This window comes from Lathyrus oleraceus, chromosome 6 (assembly GCF_024323335.1).
Source record: "Lathyrus oleraceus cultivar Zhongwan6 chromosome 6, CAAS_Psat_ZW6_1.0, whole genome shotgun sequence".
Taxonomy (NCBI): domain Eukaryota; kingdom Viridiplantae; phylum Streptophyta; class Magnoliopsida; order Fabales; family Fabaceae; genus Lathyrus; species Lathyrus oleraceus.
The window spans coordinates 319,266,998-319,284,830 of record NC_066584.1 but is presented as its reverse complement, the minus strand read 5'-3'; the positions used below and the strand labels follow the sequence as shown (position 1 = coordinate 319,284,830).

General features: G+C 35.1%; 2 protein-coding genes across 7 annotated transcripts; one reads left to right on the top strand and one right to left on the bottom strand.

The window, feature by feature from the left end:
• Nucleotides 1-5,957: 5,957 nt before the first annotated feature.
• On the top strand, nucleotides 5,958-9,804 carry LOC127091925 (protein NDL2). 6 transcript variants are annotated; one of them, XM_051030666.1, is made up of 12 exons: nucleotides 5,958-6,168; nucleotides 6,343-6,507; nucleotides 6,607-6,706; nucleotides 6,865-6,962; nucleotides 7,263-7,360; nucleotides 7,548-7,608; nucleotides 7,691-7,777; nucleotides 8,060-8,137; nucleotides 8,220-8,276; nucleotides 8,400-8,455; nucleotides 9,071-9,206; nucleotides 9,307-9,804. In XM_051030666.1, the coding sequence occupies exons 2-12, from the start codon at nucleotides 6,448-6,450 to the stop codon at nucleotides 9,544-9,546; spliced, it is 1,071 nt and encodes a 356-aa protein (XP_050886623.1). In that variant the 5' UTR covers nucleotides 5,958-6,168; nucleotides 6,343-6,447; the 3' UTR covers nucleotides 9,547-9,804. The 6 variants fall into 6 exon arrangements, with proteins under 6 accessions (XP_050886623.1, XP_050886624.1, XP_050886622.1 ...); XM_051030667.1 differs by having other exon boundaries at nucleotides 5,958-6,227; XM_051030665.1 differs by having other exon boundaries at nucleotides 5,958-6,244.
• Nucleotides 9,805-10,011: 207 nt separating this feature from the next.
• LOC127091927 (mitochondrial import inner membrane translocase subunit TIM23-2) lies at nucleotides 10,012-10,852 on the bottom strand. The gene has a single exon (XM_051030671.1). It carries the CDS (start codon nucleotides 10,728-10,730, stop codon nucleotides 10,176-10,178), a length of 555 nt encoding a protein of 184 aa, XP_050886628.1. The 5' UTR covers nucleotides 10,731-10,852; the 3' UTR covers nucleotides 10,012-10,175.
• Between the last annotated feature and the right edge of the window lie 6,981 nt (nucleotides 10,853-17,833).

The following is a 17,833-nucleotide window of genomic DNA, read 5'->3' as shown; positions in this document are numbered from 1 at the left end:
ATAGCAAAAATATGTATTGTTTCTTTTAATTTTATTGTGTAAGATAGGACTTTTCAATCAAGAGCATCTCAAAGTTTTGTTGCTCACTTCTCAAGGAAAGTCAAAGGTTCATGTGTTTATTTCCATGCCTTCTTCAACAAGTAACTTCAAGCTCTGAACAATTTAATCAAGAAGAAATAAAGGACACCTTATTTTGAGTTTATGTGATCACCCATGTGCTTTGAAATGCAAGGAAAGTCCAAGTGCACAAGCTTGTTACAAGGGGTTTGACCAAAAAGTCAACATTTTGAAGTCAAGGTTCCAAGGATTACAACTCCTTAAATTCTCAATATTTTGAATGCTTCTTTTTTCATATGACTCTTCTCGACATTCTCTACAACTTCTATTTACATGACAAGATCCATATATGCTTGGAGAATCATCAAAAGTTTGGAGACATTATAGGTCATTTGTGGACTTGGTGAAATTTGACATATTTTCAAGTGACTTTTCCTCAACTTTCAAAGATCATAACTTCTTCAATCTTCAACATTTGAGGATGATTATTTTTTCACAATGTCATTTGTGATGCCCTATACAAGTTTTCTTCAAGGATCAATGTCAAAATATGCTTGGAAGACCATGGAATTCATTGAGATATTACAGATCATTTTCAGCCATGAAACACTCAAATTTTTCGAAGTTACGTGATCAATTTTTCATGCCAACTTCATCATGGCATAAATTTGTGCTCAAGCATCAAAATGCAAATTTTCTTGGAACATTGTAATCTTGGCCATGATGTTAACACATTGAAAAAATAGTGGGATCAAATAGCCTCTTGAGTAGGATGCCCCATTGGGTTGAACATGGTAACTTAGAATCGAAGAAATTACCATTGCTCGAATTTTGAACTCCACTAATCTCAATTCCAAGCCAAATTAACATATGTTTTGGACCTAAACATGTTTAAACAAGTCTTCAGAAGTTAATTGACCTTTAAAACACATTATTTGGCTGGATTTCAATGAGTTGCAAGTCACACTTTTCTCACATTCAGATCAAATTCATTTTGCACAAATTCAACATCATTCTACACCTATTTGGATCCAAACACATTCCCTATAAATAGAGGAAGCTATTGCATTCATTTCCAGGATTTTGAGAGCCAAGAAATCCCTGTTGCAACTTGAAATTTTCCAGAAAAATCCAACTATCATGTTTTGAGTTTCAGCTTATTTCAATCCAATTTCTTGATTCCATTAGCATCTTTGGCATCCTCTGAAACTTTTGCAACAATTCCCAAGCTCTGAGACCTTCTGAAGTGCTCTCACAAGATCGAGCTTCAACAACTTCTGATCACCATCTGGACAAGGTAGTTCTGAGCATCATTTAAACTCAAACAAGTTACCATAATGTAGTCCTTCACTCTCTGATGTTTTCCCCTAACTTATCTGGTGTTGATTGATCGTGTTCATCATTTAATTTTATTTTTCGTGGCTTGCTTGTTTCTAAAACTTCTCTGAAATTTGCTTTGCTTAGTTTATATAAATGAATTTGGAGTATAAGGTTGAATTCGAGATGAGAAGAGGATCACAATGGTGGTGGTCTCGTGTTCCGAATTTACCAAATGATAAAGCTCTGGTGAGAGCTCACCGAAGTGTTCTAGGTCGTTTGAGTTTAGCCAGACACGTTCGATATTTCAAATGTTCCGATTGGTTGGATTTGAATTGGATTTTGTGTGTTGCTTGTAGCGTATTCCATCGTGCTCTCTAACTTGAGGAGTGTTGGATCTGCCATGTCAATTAATGAGGTGTGATCCAAGGCTCTGTGTTTTTTCTGTTTTTTATTATTTTTCTTTTATTATTTTTAATTTATTATTTTTAAATTCATAGTAATTTCACTTTTTAACCAAAAAATCCCAAAATAATTTCTAAAATTCTCTTTTTTTTTTATCTGATTTTTATTTTTTCACATTTTATTTTACTGATTTTCTATTTTTCTTGAATTTTCTCTTTTCTCCTTTGTTTTAATTGGTTTCAAAATACTTTTCTGCATTTTAAAATTCTGAAAAATTTATTATATTCTTCTTGTTTTATTTCCAATCTTCCATAATTTTTTTGGCCATTTATTTGGTGATTTGAAGGACTTTATGGATTTTTCATTTTATTTCTATTTTAAAATTCATTTAAAAATACTTTTGGTGCATTTTTATTTCATTTAATTGCATTTTATATTTGTGTGACCTTTGTGAGATTTTGTTGGCCTTGGATCATGAGTCTCATCAAACTCAATGGATCTTGGGTGTTGATGGGGTGAAAACCCTAATCCATCAAAATGGATGATTGATTTTGATGATGCCTTGATCAAACTTTTGGTCCAATTTGGGTGTGACTTCTCTTGTCTCCTTCTTCTTCATCTCCTTCTTTTCCCTTTGATCAATTCGATAGCTTGTGTCCATCTTGTTCATGATATATGGATTGGTACTTGATAAACTTTCATCATTTCAAATCTACCTTCTAAGTGATCATGTATCATTTAAGGTACTTCATATTGATGCATAAGTTTGTCCTAAGTGACATGAAATGTGAATTTAAGTAATGAACCATACTCCTAGCCTTTGTGCTTGATCATTTCCTTTCTTACTTTTTTTGTGTGGCATGGCTTCAACAAAATAATTTACATATCATTTCTCTAGCATGTATTAACATAAACATTATTATTGACCGGCCTCAGATAGTTGTGACTTCTACATAAGTCCAATTATGATTGCTTAACATAGCACAAAATTTGTCCTAAAACCAAAGGCATTTTCATAAGTGAGATTGTAAGTCTCCTACTCCTCATGGTATTGTATGAAAATATTGCTCCCTTTCCATTTGTGAGAGCTAGTGGTATACTTGTTGATTTTATCCAAGTTGGAGTCCTTCTCATAAATGATGTATATGTTCATATTTTCATGTTTGTGAGTGAATAGTTGAGTGTTCTCAAAAAAATGACCAAACCATTCTTTTTTTTATTACTAACATCCTTTACTAACATTTTACTTGTATTAACTTTTATTTCTAAGTCATTTACTTTACGCTCTTTCATTTTATGCCATTTACTTTATACTTTATGATTAGCACTTCATATCGTATTGTTTGTGATTATGTCATTTTTTATTTGTCAATTTGGACTTTATTTTCATATCTTTGTAAAGGAAAACACTAATAAGAAAAAGCCTAAAAAGAAACTTGGTTATCCTGATTCATGGACTTGTGGTTACTATCTTTGGCATCATTGTGGAGTTATGGACTTAGACTTAGGATATTGACTGTTGCTTCAGGACTTGTGACTTGAGACCTTGGAATTCATCTGGTACCTTTGACTTGAGACTTCCTTTTGAAGACTTGGTTGAGTTACTTTGGTTTCATCTGATATATGGATTTTTATTTGCTTATTTGGCTTGTTTGATGCTTAATCCAAATGAGAGAACTCTTGTTTGACTTATGTCACAAGGCTTGCTATCTCTTGGTTAGATCTTTCCTCCCTAGCTTTTACTTTATGCTTTAGGATAGTCTCTTCTTCTCATCCCCTTCTTTAATTTTCAAAATCTCCTCTCTTTTTTCAAAACCTTCTTGTTTTTTAAATTTGAACCACTTTCTCAATAAATCTTGACTTTTGTCAAGTGATTTTCAAACCCTTTCCTAATGAATGCTAATTCATCTTAAGCATATTGAGACCAATTTCAAAAGCCTTAAAAAATGTGTAATTCACTCAAATCATTTTGTGCCCTTTGTGCACTTTTCCTTTTAATTTTTTTTCAAAGTATTAGACATAAGTCCTTTACATAGATGATATATAATTCTCCTATCTCCATAGTATTGATGATAATTCGTTTCCATCTAAGAGAGCTAGTGACATACTTGTTGATCCTTATCCAAGTTGGAGTCATTCTCATGATGATGCAAAGTTCTCATACTTGTGGGTGACTAGTTGAATATTCTCTTTAAAATGACAAAATGTATTTTCATAAAAAATAAATCAAAACAAACATATTTGTTATTTTTACCATGAACTACGAGGTTTTGATCCTCTATTGCACTTTGTTGGTACGTAGGCATGAGACTTCAAAAGATCTTGGCAAACACAAAAATCATAAAAAAATATTTTTTCCCATCTCTCCAATATTTTACAAATAATATCCATTTTTTCAAACCAAAAGACACATTTTCAAAGAGGTTCTCATGGAGTACCATGGATTTTTAGGGTGTTAATACATTTTCTTTACATAACTAATCCCTGGATCCTTATCTCTTTTATTAGTTTTGTTTTAAAACTTCTTCGGGTATCGTTCGTACTTTTTTCCTTTTCCTTTGAAAACAATAAAAGCACAATGACAACTCTTGTTTTGTGAGTTAAGTTAATCGATAACTTAATCTCAAATTTTTTACCGCTACACATGTGATCATCTAAAAACTATCAGAATTTGGTTGTTGCTAATTCAAAAACATACATGGCCTATCACAATCCTAATAGCAAGGATATGCATTGACATAGTTAAGATAGAACTGCAATAAGTCGGGATCCCACTGAGGCTCTCTGACTTATATATGTCTAGAACCTACCGAGTTCTACGACGACGTATTAGTCGATACCCACTGGGGCTTTCCAACTTGTACATGTATAGAACCTACCGAGTTCTATGGCAACTAATTGGTCGAGACCCATTAGGGCTCTTCGACTTCTCTATAAATCCACCAGAGTTTTCCAAACTCCTTCATCAAAGTTGTAAATATTTCCAATATATGTCACCTCAAAAAACTACGAACTAAAGGGAGTATACTATGTTAAAATACGATTAGGAAAATTTACATGGTCCGTGATAAATACAAAACACTTCGCCCTTACAAGCCTAATGTTCTTACAGGCCTCGTGCTTTAGGGACTTATGTACATTCCGAAATTTCAAACTTAGTTGAGATATCTATTTTCAATGTTGGTTAAGATAGTCATGCATGAGCCTCAGACCGACTCATATAGGTCGACCCATGATGTCAGACGATCGGGTTCCTTAACGGTTAAGAGGCAGACTAAAGGTTATGAAATTAATGTTAGGAACCGTTATAATTCATGATAAATAGTTATTAGTGAGAGGGCAGACATTACCTCCAACATTCAAGTTTTAGAAATGAATGGACAACTCATTATGACTTAGGGAGTTACAATTCAGACTATGTAAAGGACAAATGGGGTGGGAGCAAGATGTGAGAATATCCATGTAAGACTCAGATATCCTAAAAATGGAGCTTATCACTTCATCCTCCTCTATACCAATCACAAACACACTAACCAATCATTTGTGACCTTCTCTGTCTAGCATCAAGGAGGTTAATTTTTTAATGTTTTTAACAAAAATATAAAAATATTAGAAAATAAAGTGAAGAGTGTTAGTTATAAATAAAAAGCTCTACATCATTAATAAGAAAATCAAATTCTAAATGTATTAGAATGAAATTGAATATTGTGAGATTTCAATTGATCTGATAATATCAAATGAGTATTTCTTTTAATCTTTTATAATATTTTGTTTTTAAATAAATTTAAAAAATTTGATTGGACGAATCATATAATGAGATTTTCACCAATTTTCAACGTATGTGATTGAAAGAATCACTAATTTTAATCGATTTTTGCCAATTTCCATCCATTTTTTGGTTTTTGCATCGATTTATTGCCAAACCAATTATAGATATTTAATCTCGATTTCTAGTCTAACCGATTGAACCGATTAGATTATGATAACGCGAATGAATCATAAACTATAAATGCCCCCATTTTATAAGTAGGTCCAGAAGAGGGAAGTGAAGAGCTGTCATATAATCATAATTTAGTGTAGGATGTCTCTCTAATAATAAAACTCCAGGTGGATTACAGCTGGATAATCATACCCCTCCAAAATACTCCCATCGCTTTACATTTCATTTATGATGCCTCTCATCTCATCCCCGTTACCACCACCACATGTGCGCCGCTAATCTCATCGCTGTCTTTTCTTTCAACCCCATCCCATTCCAGCTACACACTCCAACAACAAATCATCACTCTATTTTTATTTACTAATAATCTAATCATTCAAATTTAAGTACAATATTACGAGAATCACACTCATATTCTGCTTAATTAACTCAAGAATAAAATAAAAGAGGTAAAAATGTTCAATAGCCTTTTAACCCTTTCCAACGGTCACTGACTACTCAACACCACGTACGACAAATAACACTGTAAAATCTTGTACTTTTCTTTTTCTGTTTACTCGTGTTGTTTTCTTTGTACCCTTCAAATTTGAAGGCTGTGACGGTAATTTCACACCTATTAACAGAAAAATAGGGACGAGAAGAGTAAGAACTAAGGAGAAAGAAAATAAGATTGATTCAGTTTTGCTTTTTCTAATTCGTTACGTCGTGCACGTTTCTTTGACTCTATCATGAGAAATTCAACCGACTCTTTCTCCATTGACATTGATTTGATACCTTTGGGAGGAAAGGTAATCTAACTTTTTTCTACTCATCACAAACTGTGAATGATGTAAAAATAGAGATTCAAATAATCATTTTAGTGTATGTTTTTTTTTTGGAGTTTGCAGGAATGTATAGTGAAAACAAGTAAAGGTTCCGTGTCTGTGCTTGTTTGTGGGGATCGAGATAAACCTGCTCTAATAACTTACCCAGATGTGGCTCTCAATTGTATAATTCTTGTACTTATGGCTCATTTTGCTTTGATTTTAATGTGTATGAATGAATGTCAACACCAGATTGTTACTTTTAGATCTTTGGTGCTTTGTTTATGTGTTTGGAATCACTATGGATATGGTTTTTGAAATCATGGAGTGTTTTTTTTTCAGATGTGTCTTGTTTCCAGGGTCTGTTGTTTTGTCCAGAAGCAGCTTCTTTGATGCTTCATAACTTCTGCATTTATCACATTGATGCTCCAGGGCATGAGGTTAGTATCCGGATTCTTCCCCGTGTTATTATCTATGAAACACGGACACATACACGACACTGACTCTGATACGTTAATACATGTACAATTTTTTAGAGTAAATGAACTCTAAATTGAAGTGACTTGTGTCTAATGTCTGCAAACATATGCCTATTCTATGTATGTCTCTTTTTCTTTCTAAAGAGAGTTAAGAAATGTTAACTACCACAAAGAAATAGATAACATATGATCACATATTAAAGTTCATGAGCATTCTCCAACTCTAAAGTATAATCCACTCTTTTCTCATTTGTTTAAGAGATATTGCAGTTGGGAGCTGATGTGATTTCTTCAGATGAACCATTGCTGTGTGTGGATGATCTAGCTGATCAGGTTGCAGAAGTGCTTGATTTTTTCGGGTACGCATAGCATTCGTTAATCGTCGATTCTATATTGTTTGTGCTTTTTCTGGATAAATTGAACTAAGGGAACTGAGTACATAGTACCTCTTAGTATATGTGCGCGCGTGTATGTACAGAACTTGCCTCTTTGATATACTTATTTGGATTATGATTTTAACTTTCGGACAAAACTGTCATAAATCAGGCTAAGAGAGGTTATGTGCTTGGGTGTAACAGCTGGTGCTTACATCCTCACACTATTTGCTGTAAGTTAGCAGCTCCGAGCTTATCAGTTTCAACAATCTAATATAGTAAACATCATGTTAATTTTTTTTCATCACATGGCAGATGAAATACAAAGAACGAGTGCTTGGATTGATTCTTGTTACACCAATTTGTAAAGGACCTTCATGGACTGAATGGATTTACAACAAGGTTTCCTCTCCGTCTCCATGCTTTTATCTTAGGTTATCTATTGAAATTGAAATTCCAACAACTAGATCAGGGAAACTAGTAATGTGCCAAACTATTTATCGTGTGTTTGAGAATCATTGTTTCCACGGTAACATTGTGTGAGTTGAGCTCAAAGCGGCAACTGTTTAGTTAACCGCACTTTACAAGCCATCTCGCCGTGATTCTAAACACACTTAGTATACAACAAAACAATATGAAACTTGTAGCATATAGAGTGTTTACAGGTTTTTTGCTTTTATGTAGGTTTTGATGAACTTGTTGTACTTCTATGGTATGTGTGGTTTACTGAAGGAATGCCTCCTGCAACGTTACTTCAGTAAGGTATTATTCTCATTCTTTATGAGGCACTATTGCAGGTAGAATCATTTCTGGAGGTGACATTACTTCTCTACATCGTTTATAGGAGCTTAGATGCAGTATTGAGGGATCAGAGTCAGAAGTAATATTAACTTGCCGAAGAGTATGTAAATCTCTATTTTTTTTTATCAAACCAATAATACGTATATTTGCCTTTGGAATTAGGATAATTTTGTATGTGTACAATTTTGACTTGAAGATTCTCTTTTCTGTTCTGTAATTGCAGCTTCTGGATGAAAGGCAAAGTTTGAATGTGATGCGTTTTCTTCAAGCAGTTAATGCGTAAGTAATGATGTTAAACTTCTGGTTATTTTTCTTTTGTTTTCTCTTGGACCCTCCATTCCTCCCTACAGATTTTCAATCTATCTGAGCCATTTCATAAAACAGTATAACTGTCTCAAAATCAAGCACGGACACCCCGAATACGACCTTGACATTGACATGGCGACACCAATAATAATTTGAAAAAAAAGAATAAATTAAACGTAATCGCAAGTGTCATTGCAGGTGTCTGACACGGACACGAACACGCATTTTTTCAGAGGTGTCGGTGCTACATCTCTATCCTGTTATTATCAATGAGAGCCTAAATATTCCTGAGAATTTGATGTCAACGTACATACTTTTCTGTCTTGTTCGGAAATTCTTTTTTACACTTAGAAACTACCTTGTAATAGTTACTATTGCGCATTATTTTACAAGTGAACCAAATTCTAGCTTGCGCCTATGGACTTGTTGGATTTTGGGCGGGACTAATATGGCATGAAATGTTAAAAGATAACAAACAGATAATGCAACTTGGATAATGCCAGCAAAATGATGGAAACTTTAAAACTTAAGCCACTTAATTATCAATAGTTCTGATGATTAATTACCAAAATGTTTAACTTATTGCAGAAGGCGCGACCTCAGTGAGGGACTAAAGAACTTGCACTGCAAGACACTTATATTTGCAGGAGAGAGCAGTCCATTCCATGCTGAGTCTATCCACATGAGTACAAAAATGGACAGCAAAATCTGTGCACTTGTTGAGGTAGCTAGTAGTAATCCATGTCCATTAAATATGAAATGAAACTACATAAGAGACTCAAATAGCACATAACGCGATTTCTTTACAACACTTACTTGATCAGGTTCAGGCGTGTGGCTCACTAGTAACAGAAGAACACCCAAACTCCATGATAGTACCAATTGAATGCTTCTTAATGGGTTTCGGCTTCCACAGACAACCACATTTTGCTTCCTCATCAAGCAATGGTTCAAGTCCAGCAAGCCCCTCTAATCATACAATCATGGCACCAGAACTCCTCTCCCAAGAAAGTTTAGGAATTAAGCTAAAGCCTATCCGAACCCGTGTTCATGTCGAAATCTAACTAAGTCCCTTCTCAATGTTCACAATCTCATTTCAATATGTAGTAAACTTTCTTTCTACCACTGCACATAATAGTGTAGGTTATAATATTCTTTAATTGGTTTTAGCCCTATAGTTGATGATAGGATTATTCTTTTAAGAGTATGGTTTTTGAGATAGATATATCTCAAAACATGGTCTATATTCATTGTAGTTGCACCCCTTGAGCCCTATTCGTTTCTGTTATTAATCATTTGTGAAGTGAACCAAATTTATTTAATTTTATTATCTTAATCATTCTTTAGGCTGATTGAGTAGCTTCGTCTGTTTCACACTAATCATTAACATTTTTTTTGGTAGATGAAGTGATAATAATCACTGAAAATTCACACACATCACCCTGAATATTAGAGCAGGATTTGGTGATTATCAGGGTGTAAGTGACATTTTATTTAAATCAATAGAAATTTTAATACAAAGTGACATGTATGCTTCAATTTAAATACATGAATTTATGAAGAGGGTTTACAAAAGCAAAGTGTGGCAACAAGGTGCCATTGAAATTTCGTCAAATTCATAGTCAATCCAAAGATACACTAAAATTAACATTACAGACAAATATAATCTGAACTTGGATTATGATCAATTTCTTTAAATTGGAATGTGTCGTTTCAAAGCTTGCTTTCCGGCAACTCCCACAGCCGCCGCAATTCCACCAAGAGCACCAGCAATAGCAGCAGATCGGGGACCCGCAGCAGCCTTATAAAGCGCCCCGGTACCGAGTCCAGCAACCGCGCTGTTAACCAAGTCATCCGTGTCCCTAACATGGATCATAGCACTCTCCAATCCTGCAAAGATCAATCCCAGAACCCCAAGCGAGTTACCGAGTCGACGACCTCCTTGACCACCCGAGTTAAGAACACGGTTGACTCGGATCTTAAGAGAGTCACCTGACTCAGCAGCCTTAAGACCTTCGATGGATCCTCTTGTGCCTCCGATGATGGAGCCGGAGAGGTAGCCGGTGCCGGTGTAATACTGGAGGTTGTCGCCCCATGAACGGTGCTTTCTGGAAGCTTCTTCAGGGAAAAGATGCTCCGGCGAGGTGGGGAGGTTGTAGAGCTTGTCGACGGGAATGTTGAGGTGCTGGTAGGGATGGTAGAGACGTGAATTTTGATGATCCTTTGGGTTGGTTGAAGAATCAGCCATCGCCGTCAATGAAACTTGAGAGAATGTTGTTGTTTTGTTTCTATATAGGGTTTAACAGCTATCAAGGGTTTTAGACTAATTTGACCAAATATATGTTGAGCATTACCGTAAATATGATTAAAGTTAGCTAAAAATCAAATTCGACTATATGCGTAACACGCAAGTAGTTGATATTTAGATTTCTTGTAAAATTATTAATTTCCTTCTGTATTCACTAGAACACGTTTCAAATATTCACGTGACTTTGACTGTGTGTTTACTTATGTGATATAATGAAAAAAATGATTTTGAATAAATTTGTTTTGTAAAGTTGATTTTATATAAAGTAAGTTGATAATAAATAAATTTGTATTTAAATATATTCATATAGAAATAGTTGAAAGATAAATTTTGGGATAAAGTTATTATATAATTAAAAGCAAAAATATTTATTTTTAAATATACAATCAATTCTAAAACAATCATATTTTAAAAGAAATTAAATATATCAAACTTAATTTTATATTCTTAAAATCAATTTTAACTCCTCCAAAGAGACTCTCTTTGATTCGGAAGAGATGTCAAATTTAGAGATTTTAACATTCGGCCTATGAAGAACTTGTTTAAGGGGTTGGTCAATCTGGACAATGATGGTGTGCATCTCGGATGAGAACGACGCTAACTGCTTCAACAAATACGACTTGGTTGAGGAATAAGGTTTTCTCAATCGCTAGTCTAGACATAACTGGTTGGGTAGATCATACTGCTTTTAGTGATACGAATGCTTATCACTCTATGGGTCCACATAAAGTGTGTTTCTTTCTTTAGAATACATAGAATGTGTTGAGTTGATCTCAAGATGAACTTGTTTAAAGTTATGAGCATCTCATTCAACTTAATTATCCCTTTCTTCGTAGTCTGAGTCTTCATTTTGATAATTATTTCACACTTGTTTGTGTTTTCTTATATGCATATTTCTGTTAAGTAGAAACTTAAGAACTTGTTGGCTCTGACTCTAAAGGTGTATTTTTTAGGGTTAAGCCTCATTATATTGTGGAACACGTCTGAATACACTGGTAAAGTGTTCATCGCGCCACTCCTCTTCGCTTGATTTTACAATCATGTTGTCCATGTATACCTCTAGTGTTTCGCTGATCTCCTCTTCAAAAATCGTATTCATCATTCCCTAGTATGTTGCACCTACGTTGTATCAATAGGTGGCGTTATCTGTCATGAAGGAAGTTTTGTCTCTTTGCTTTATGCATATGTATTTGGTTGTATCAGGAGCACATCCCCACGAATAACAATAATTTGTAGCTAGTAGGGTTATATACCATCTTGTCGGTGTTAGGAAGCGAAGATGAATCTATAGGTCTCAGTTAAAATCAGTGTAGTCTACGCACATCCTCCATTTATGGAGTTCATTTTTAACTAGGATAACCTTGAATAGCCATTTGATGTATCTTACTTCAGAAATAAAGTTAGCATGAAGTAGGCCTCAGACCGCGTACATGGTGGCTTTGGCTTTCTTATGGGATTATTGTCTCCTTATTTAGGCCACCTATTTGATGGAAGTGTCGATATTCAACTAGTGATATGCTACGCTAGGGTTGATGTCAGGCATTTCTCTAGGGGAGGCCGCGAAGTGGTCTGCATTAAGTCTTATACACTCAATGAGGCCTCTCATCTCGGTAATCTGCAAGCTAACTCCTATCCGAACTGACCTGACTAGATTTTTGTCGAGTTTCCTTATCTCAAAGTTTCTATCAGCCTCATCGGTGTTCACTTTGGTTTCTACTGAGGCGTTGAGCTTGTCACCTAACATGCTCTCATCTTTGCACACATCAAGATTAACCATTTCAATGGTGAAAGTACGAGTCTCTTTTACCTTCTTTCCAAGAGCAAGGGTGGTTTCCCAAGGGTCCTTCAGGATCAACTCTTCTATTAGGTGTGCTCTGTACAAGTCTGGTCGAATGACAAGAGCTTCACTAAAACAATTGTGATATTTCATCTTTAGGTGGACAGTGGAAGCTACTGCGTCAAGTGTTACAAATAAATGATTCTAAGATGCAATTATAAACACTTTCACAAGGGAATACCAAGAAACACACATTCATCATCCTCTTGTCTCATCCTTCTCTAAAGGAAACTTGTAATTCTTTAATATCGCAAGGGGGTGTGATAGAGTCGTTGGATGCCCAGAGATTCCTACCTTCATACGGTGCTAGGTCCTCTTTTCCTAGCCTCAGTCTCAAGAATATGTTGGCGTACATGACGTCCCACGAACTCCCGTCACTGTCAATGATTCTTGAGATTGCATGGTTATCCATGACGGCGTTCACAATTAACGAGTGTATCATGTTAGGAATCCCATCTAAGTTTTCGTTGTCTCGGAATTCTATGATAGGTCTTTCAATCTTTAGTTTCCCTTTTGTCGTCAGCAGTCCCGAAGAGTCCTCTTTTGGTAAATCCTTTATTTAGTTCTCCCTTGTTGGATGATCCTCCGTCAATCGAAGAAACAATGAGGTTTGTTGGCGGTTTTGAGGTTGACGCTGGGACAATGCGACTAGTTGTTGGATCAGTGATAGTCATTGTTGATCAGATAAGATCGTCTCCTAAGAGACATGAATTTGGGATTAGATGAATTAGATATGAAAGTTTATGATAATCAAAAACCAATTCCTACATACATTATCATTGTTTTGTGGAGGAACGAGAAAATAAGGTGTTGGAAGATCGAGCTATTTTGATGATGCAGTGCAAGCAAGATCGGTCTTTCCCATGTGCAGCATGTGCTGCAACACTGAGCCCTAAATATTGGGGACCCAATTTTTTTTAATTACAAAAGTAATAGAGTTTACACCTATTATTTTAAAATTAGGTATAAAATCATATTTTATTTTTAAGAATTTATGATTTTATATCGATTTTATTTTAAAACAGATGTAAAATCATAATTTTAATTATTTTTTTTAATTTAAATGTATTTTTTAAATTAGATCCAAAGCTCTTATTGGGCTGGTCCTGGAGGCAAGCTTCTCGTACGTAGGAGAATGGAAGACCGAACACTCAAATGTCTAAGTAACTGAAATTATAAAATTTTAGTTTGAAAGTATAAATAAGATAATAAATGCAAACACAACAAGTGATGGGATTTATATATAACGTGTGGTTGAAACTGCCTATGTCTAATGCGAAGACTTTTCAAGTCAAATCTAACAAGAGACTATTTATTGCTTATCAAAAAAAATCTAACAAGAGACGATGTCGGGGAGATTATTAGGATCAAATGTCGGGCTTTCTTACGAGAGTCCACATATTCATTAACTTGAACCTTCATAATTGTGTCTACTGTTTTGTGTCTTTAGCTAGCCTGAAACAATTTATAAACAAAACTCTTGGTGCAACTTTATTTTTGGACAAGTATTATTATATTATTAATATTTCTTATGCTTTTAAATAATTTAGCTCATTTGTACACAGGTAGAAAACAAATTTGATCATGACATTTCAAATTTTTATAATTGATATTTTGATTTTAAATGCTAAAAAGGCTATTTACTGCTTATGGGCTGTCAAACTTGAATATAGTATTATAATTATTATGTTACAATATAAAAAATGTTAAATATATTTAAAGTGAAAGAGTGTATTACCATTGTGATAGCAATTGACAAAAGGTGAAAATATAATAATAATAATAATAATAATAATAATAATAATAATAATAATAATAATAATAATAATAATAATAATAATAATTTGTATTGAAACTAGAACTGGAGTGAAAGTCGATGATAACGACATATATGAGTTTTCGGTACGGTGGAGAGGAGATTGACCTGCAAGGGTATCACTCAAACTCTTAAGTCAATATGTGAGTGAATTAAAGTTGAATTCGAAAATGTGTTCCTGAACTTGCGCGCTTTCTATATATAGTGGAGATGAAATAATAATCTGTTATTTGTTAGGTGTGAATCCCAGAGAGTCGTTGGATGTATCGGGAGTTTGGATCTCTTGTACCTATCTGTAGAATAGTTCTCGTGTGCTGAGAAGGTTTTGGAAGGCTTGCAGCTTCCTTAGAATGGTCGTCAGTGATCAATATGATTGACTAAAGAGGAATCCGACAAAGCCCTCATTCTACGACGTAGGAACAAGGGCTTGGGGGAAACTGTTATGGGTTGTCGGTAAAGTCGACAAACAAGGCAAAATAGCAAGTGTTGAAGAAGAAAAAGGCGTAATGAACACGTGGACCCTCATCTTGCTGAGGACACACAATCACACCATTCATCACATCTCTCATCGTTAGATCTAATCAAACGGCAACCTGTTGGCGCGGAAGGTTGAAGATGAAGATGATGAAGATATATAGAGAGAAGAGAAAGAAAATAGATCTAACTAACTTTTAATAGAAACTATATTGATGACATTATGAAATTATGTTACATGTTTGATTTATATACACAAACAAAATGCCACATAAGCAAAATGCTAACATACACTAGCTATGTTAAGCTTAACAAAACTAATACTACAATCCATAATTTAGACACTGCTTCTGGAATAGCCACATCAGAAGTTTCTGCTTCTGATTAACAATACTACTTCTGAATATGGATTACTTCTAACACCATCCCTTAATTAATATTCAGCTAACTAAACTGTACAATACCAATTCCATCACTTAGGTGGATAGAGTGTTCAATCTTCACAACTTTAGTCAGAACATTTGCAAGTTGCTTCTGAGTGCTACGGTGCACAACTTCTAGCACTCAATTCTGAACCTGATTCCTCAAAAAATGAAACTTCGTGTCAATATGCTTGCTTCTTCCATGCAACACTGGATTTTTGGCAAGGCTTACCGCTGATTTGATGTCAATCATCAGCTTCAGAGGCTTGTTTACTTTGATCTTCAGATCCTGCAACAAATGCATAAGTCAAATAGCTTGACACACAGACAAAGCACCTGCAATGTACTCAACTTCACAAGTTGACAATGCAACCACTGGTTGCTTCTTGGAGCACCAAGAGATAGGACCTCTTAGATACTTGAAAAAATATCTAGAAGTAGTTCATCTGTCAACTCTGTCTCCACACCAATCAAAGTCTGAATAGCATATCAACTCTGAGTCAGATTTAACACCAAAAGGGAACAAAACTCCATACCTCAAAGTCCCTTTAATGCACCTCAGTATCTTGAGAGCAACTTGGTAATGTGACCATTTTGGTTTGTTCATAAACCTACTCACCATTCCAACTGTATAACAGATGTTAGGTCTGGTGTTATAGAGATATCTCAATGAACCAACCAACAGTTTAAAAGTTGTAGCATCTACATCATCACCCTTAACATCAGAATCCAACTTGTGATTGCTTTCAGTATGTGTGATTCCAGTCTTGCAATTTGTCAGCTCGAATCTCTTCAGAAGTTCAAGTTCATACTTCAGCTGATGCAAAGTGATACCCTTTGTAGAGTACAAAACCTCCATCCCTAAAATATACACCATATTTCCCAGATCAGTCATCTCAAACTCATTCATCAGCACTTTCTTGAACTTCATTATCTCATATGAACATCTTCCTGTCAGCAATATGTCATCAACATAGAGACACACCAGAATCATATTGCTTTCAAAACTATGCTGAATGTAAACGCCATACTCCATCTCACACTTTCTGAATCCTTGGAGTTTGAAAAATGAAACAATTTTCAAATTCCAAGCTCTATGAGCATGTTTCAGTCCATACAACGTTTTATGTAACCTGTACACCATCCCTTCCTGATTCTTTTTCATAAATCCAGGAAGTCGTGACATGTATACCTCTTCTTACAATGGACTTTTAATAAAGGTAGATTTCACATCCAGATGTATCAGACACCAATTCCTATTTGCAGCTATAGCAATCACCAACATGATTGTTTCATGTCTAGCCATATGCGCAAACACTTCAAAGTAATCTAACTTATATTTATGTAGAAATTCTCTTGCTACTAACCTTGCTTTGTGTTTGCCAATTGATCCATCTAGCTTTAACTCCACCTTAAAAACCCATCTAACGCTGATGGTTTTCTTCTCCTTTGGAAGCTCAGTCAACTCCCAAGTCTTGTTTCTTTCTATAGCCTCGAGTACTTCTTCCATGGCATTCAGCCACACTTTCTTCTTGAGAGATTATTCAATACTAACTGGTTCAAAGTCTACTAACATGGCACACTGAATGACTTCTCCCTCAGAGTCTACTTCAGTATCTTGTAACATGTCAAACTCTACAAATCTCCTTGGTATTTGTCTAATTATTTGTGGCCGTTGAACTTGTTCAGAATCTGAACAATATCAGGTGCTTGACCACCTCCAGAATTTGGACCACCTTAAGAAGTTTGACCTCCTCCCAAGTCTTGACCACTAGAGTCTGGATCATCATCAGAATCTGGATTAAAATCAGATTCACCTTCAGAATCAGATTCACCTTTAGATTCATTTTCATAATCATCTTCTGATTCTGACTCATCTTCAGAACCTTTGGATTCTGAAGTCTCTTCAGAAGTTAATTCAGGTCTTGGGACTACACTAGAGTTGGATTGAGACTTACTCCAATCTCACGCTTCTGATTCCTTCACAATGACGTCTCTACTGACTTCAACCTTATTAGTGACTGGACAATAAAACTTATACGCACATGTACCGTGGTACCTAATCAACAACATTACTTTTCTTCTGTCATCCAACTTCTTTCTAGTAGCACCTAGAACATGTTTGTAACAAACATAACCAAATGCGCAGAAATGACTCACACTTAGCTTATCACTAGTCCACTTCTCAAAAGGAACAATTTCCTTCAGCTTCTTTGTTGGACACTTGTTGAGCACATATGATGTGGTGGAAACAACTTCTCCCCACAAGGTGCGAGGAAGCTTTTTCTCCTTCAGCATGCTCCTTCTCATATCAAGAAAAGTTTGGTTTCTTATTTCAGTAAGACCATTGTGTTGAGGAGTGTATGAAGCAGTCACCCCATGCCCAATTCCATTCTCCTCACAGAACTTTCTGAACTTTGTAGAGTTATATTCACCTCCACCATTAGTTATGAGAACATTCAACTTTTGACTACTCTGTTTTTCAGGCTTCACC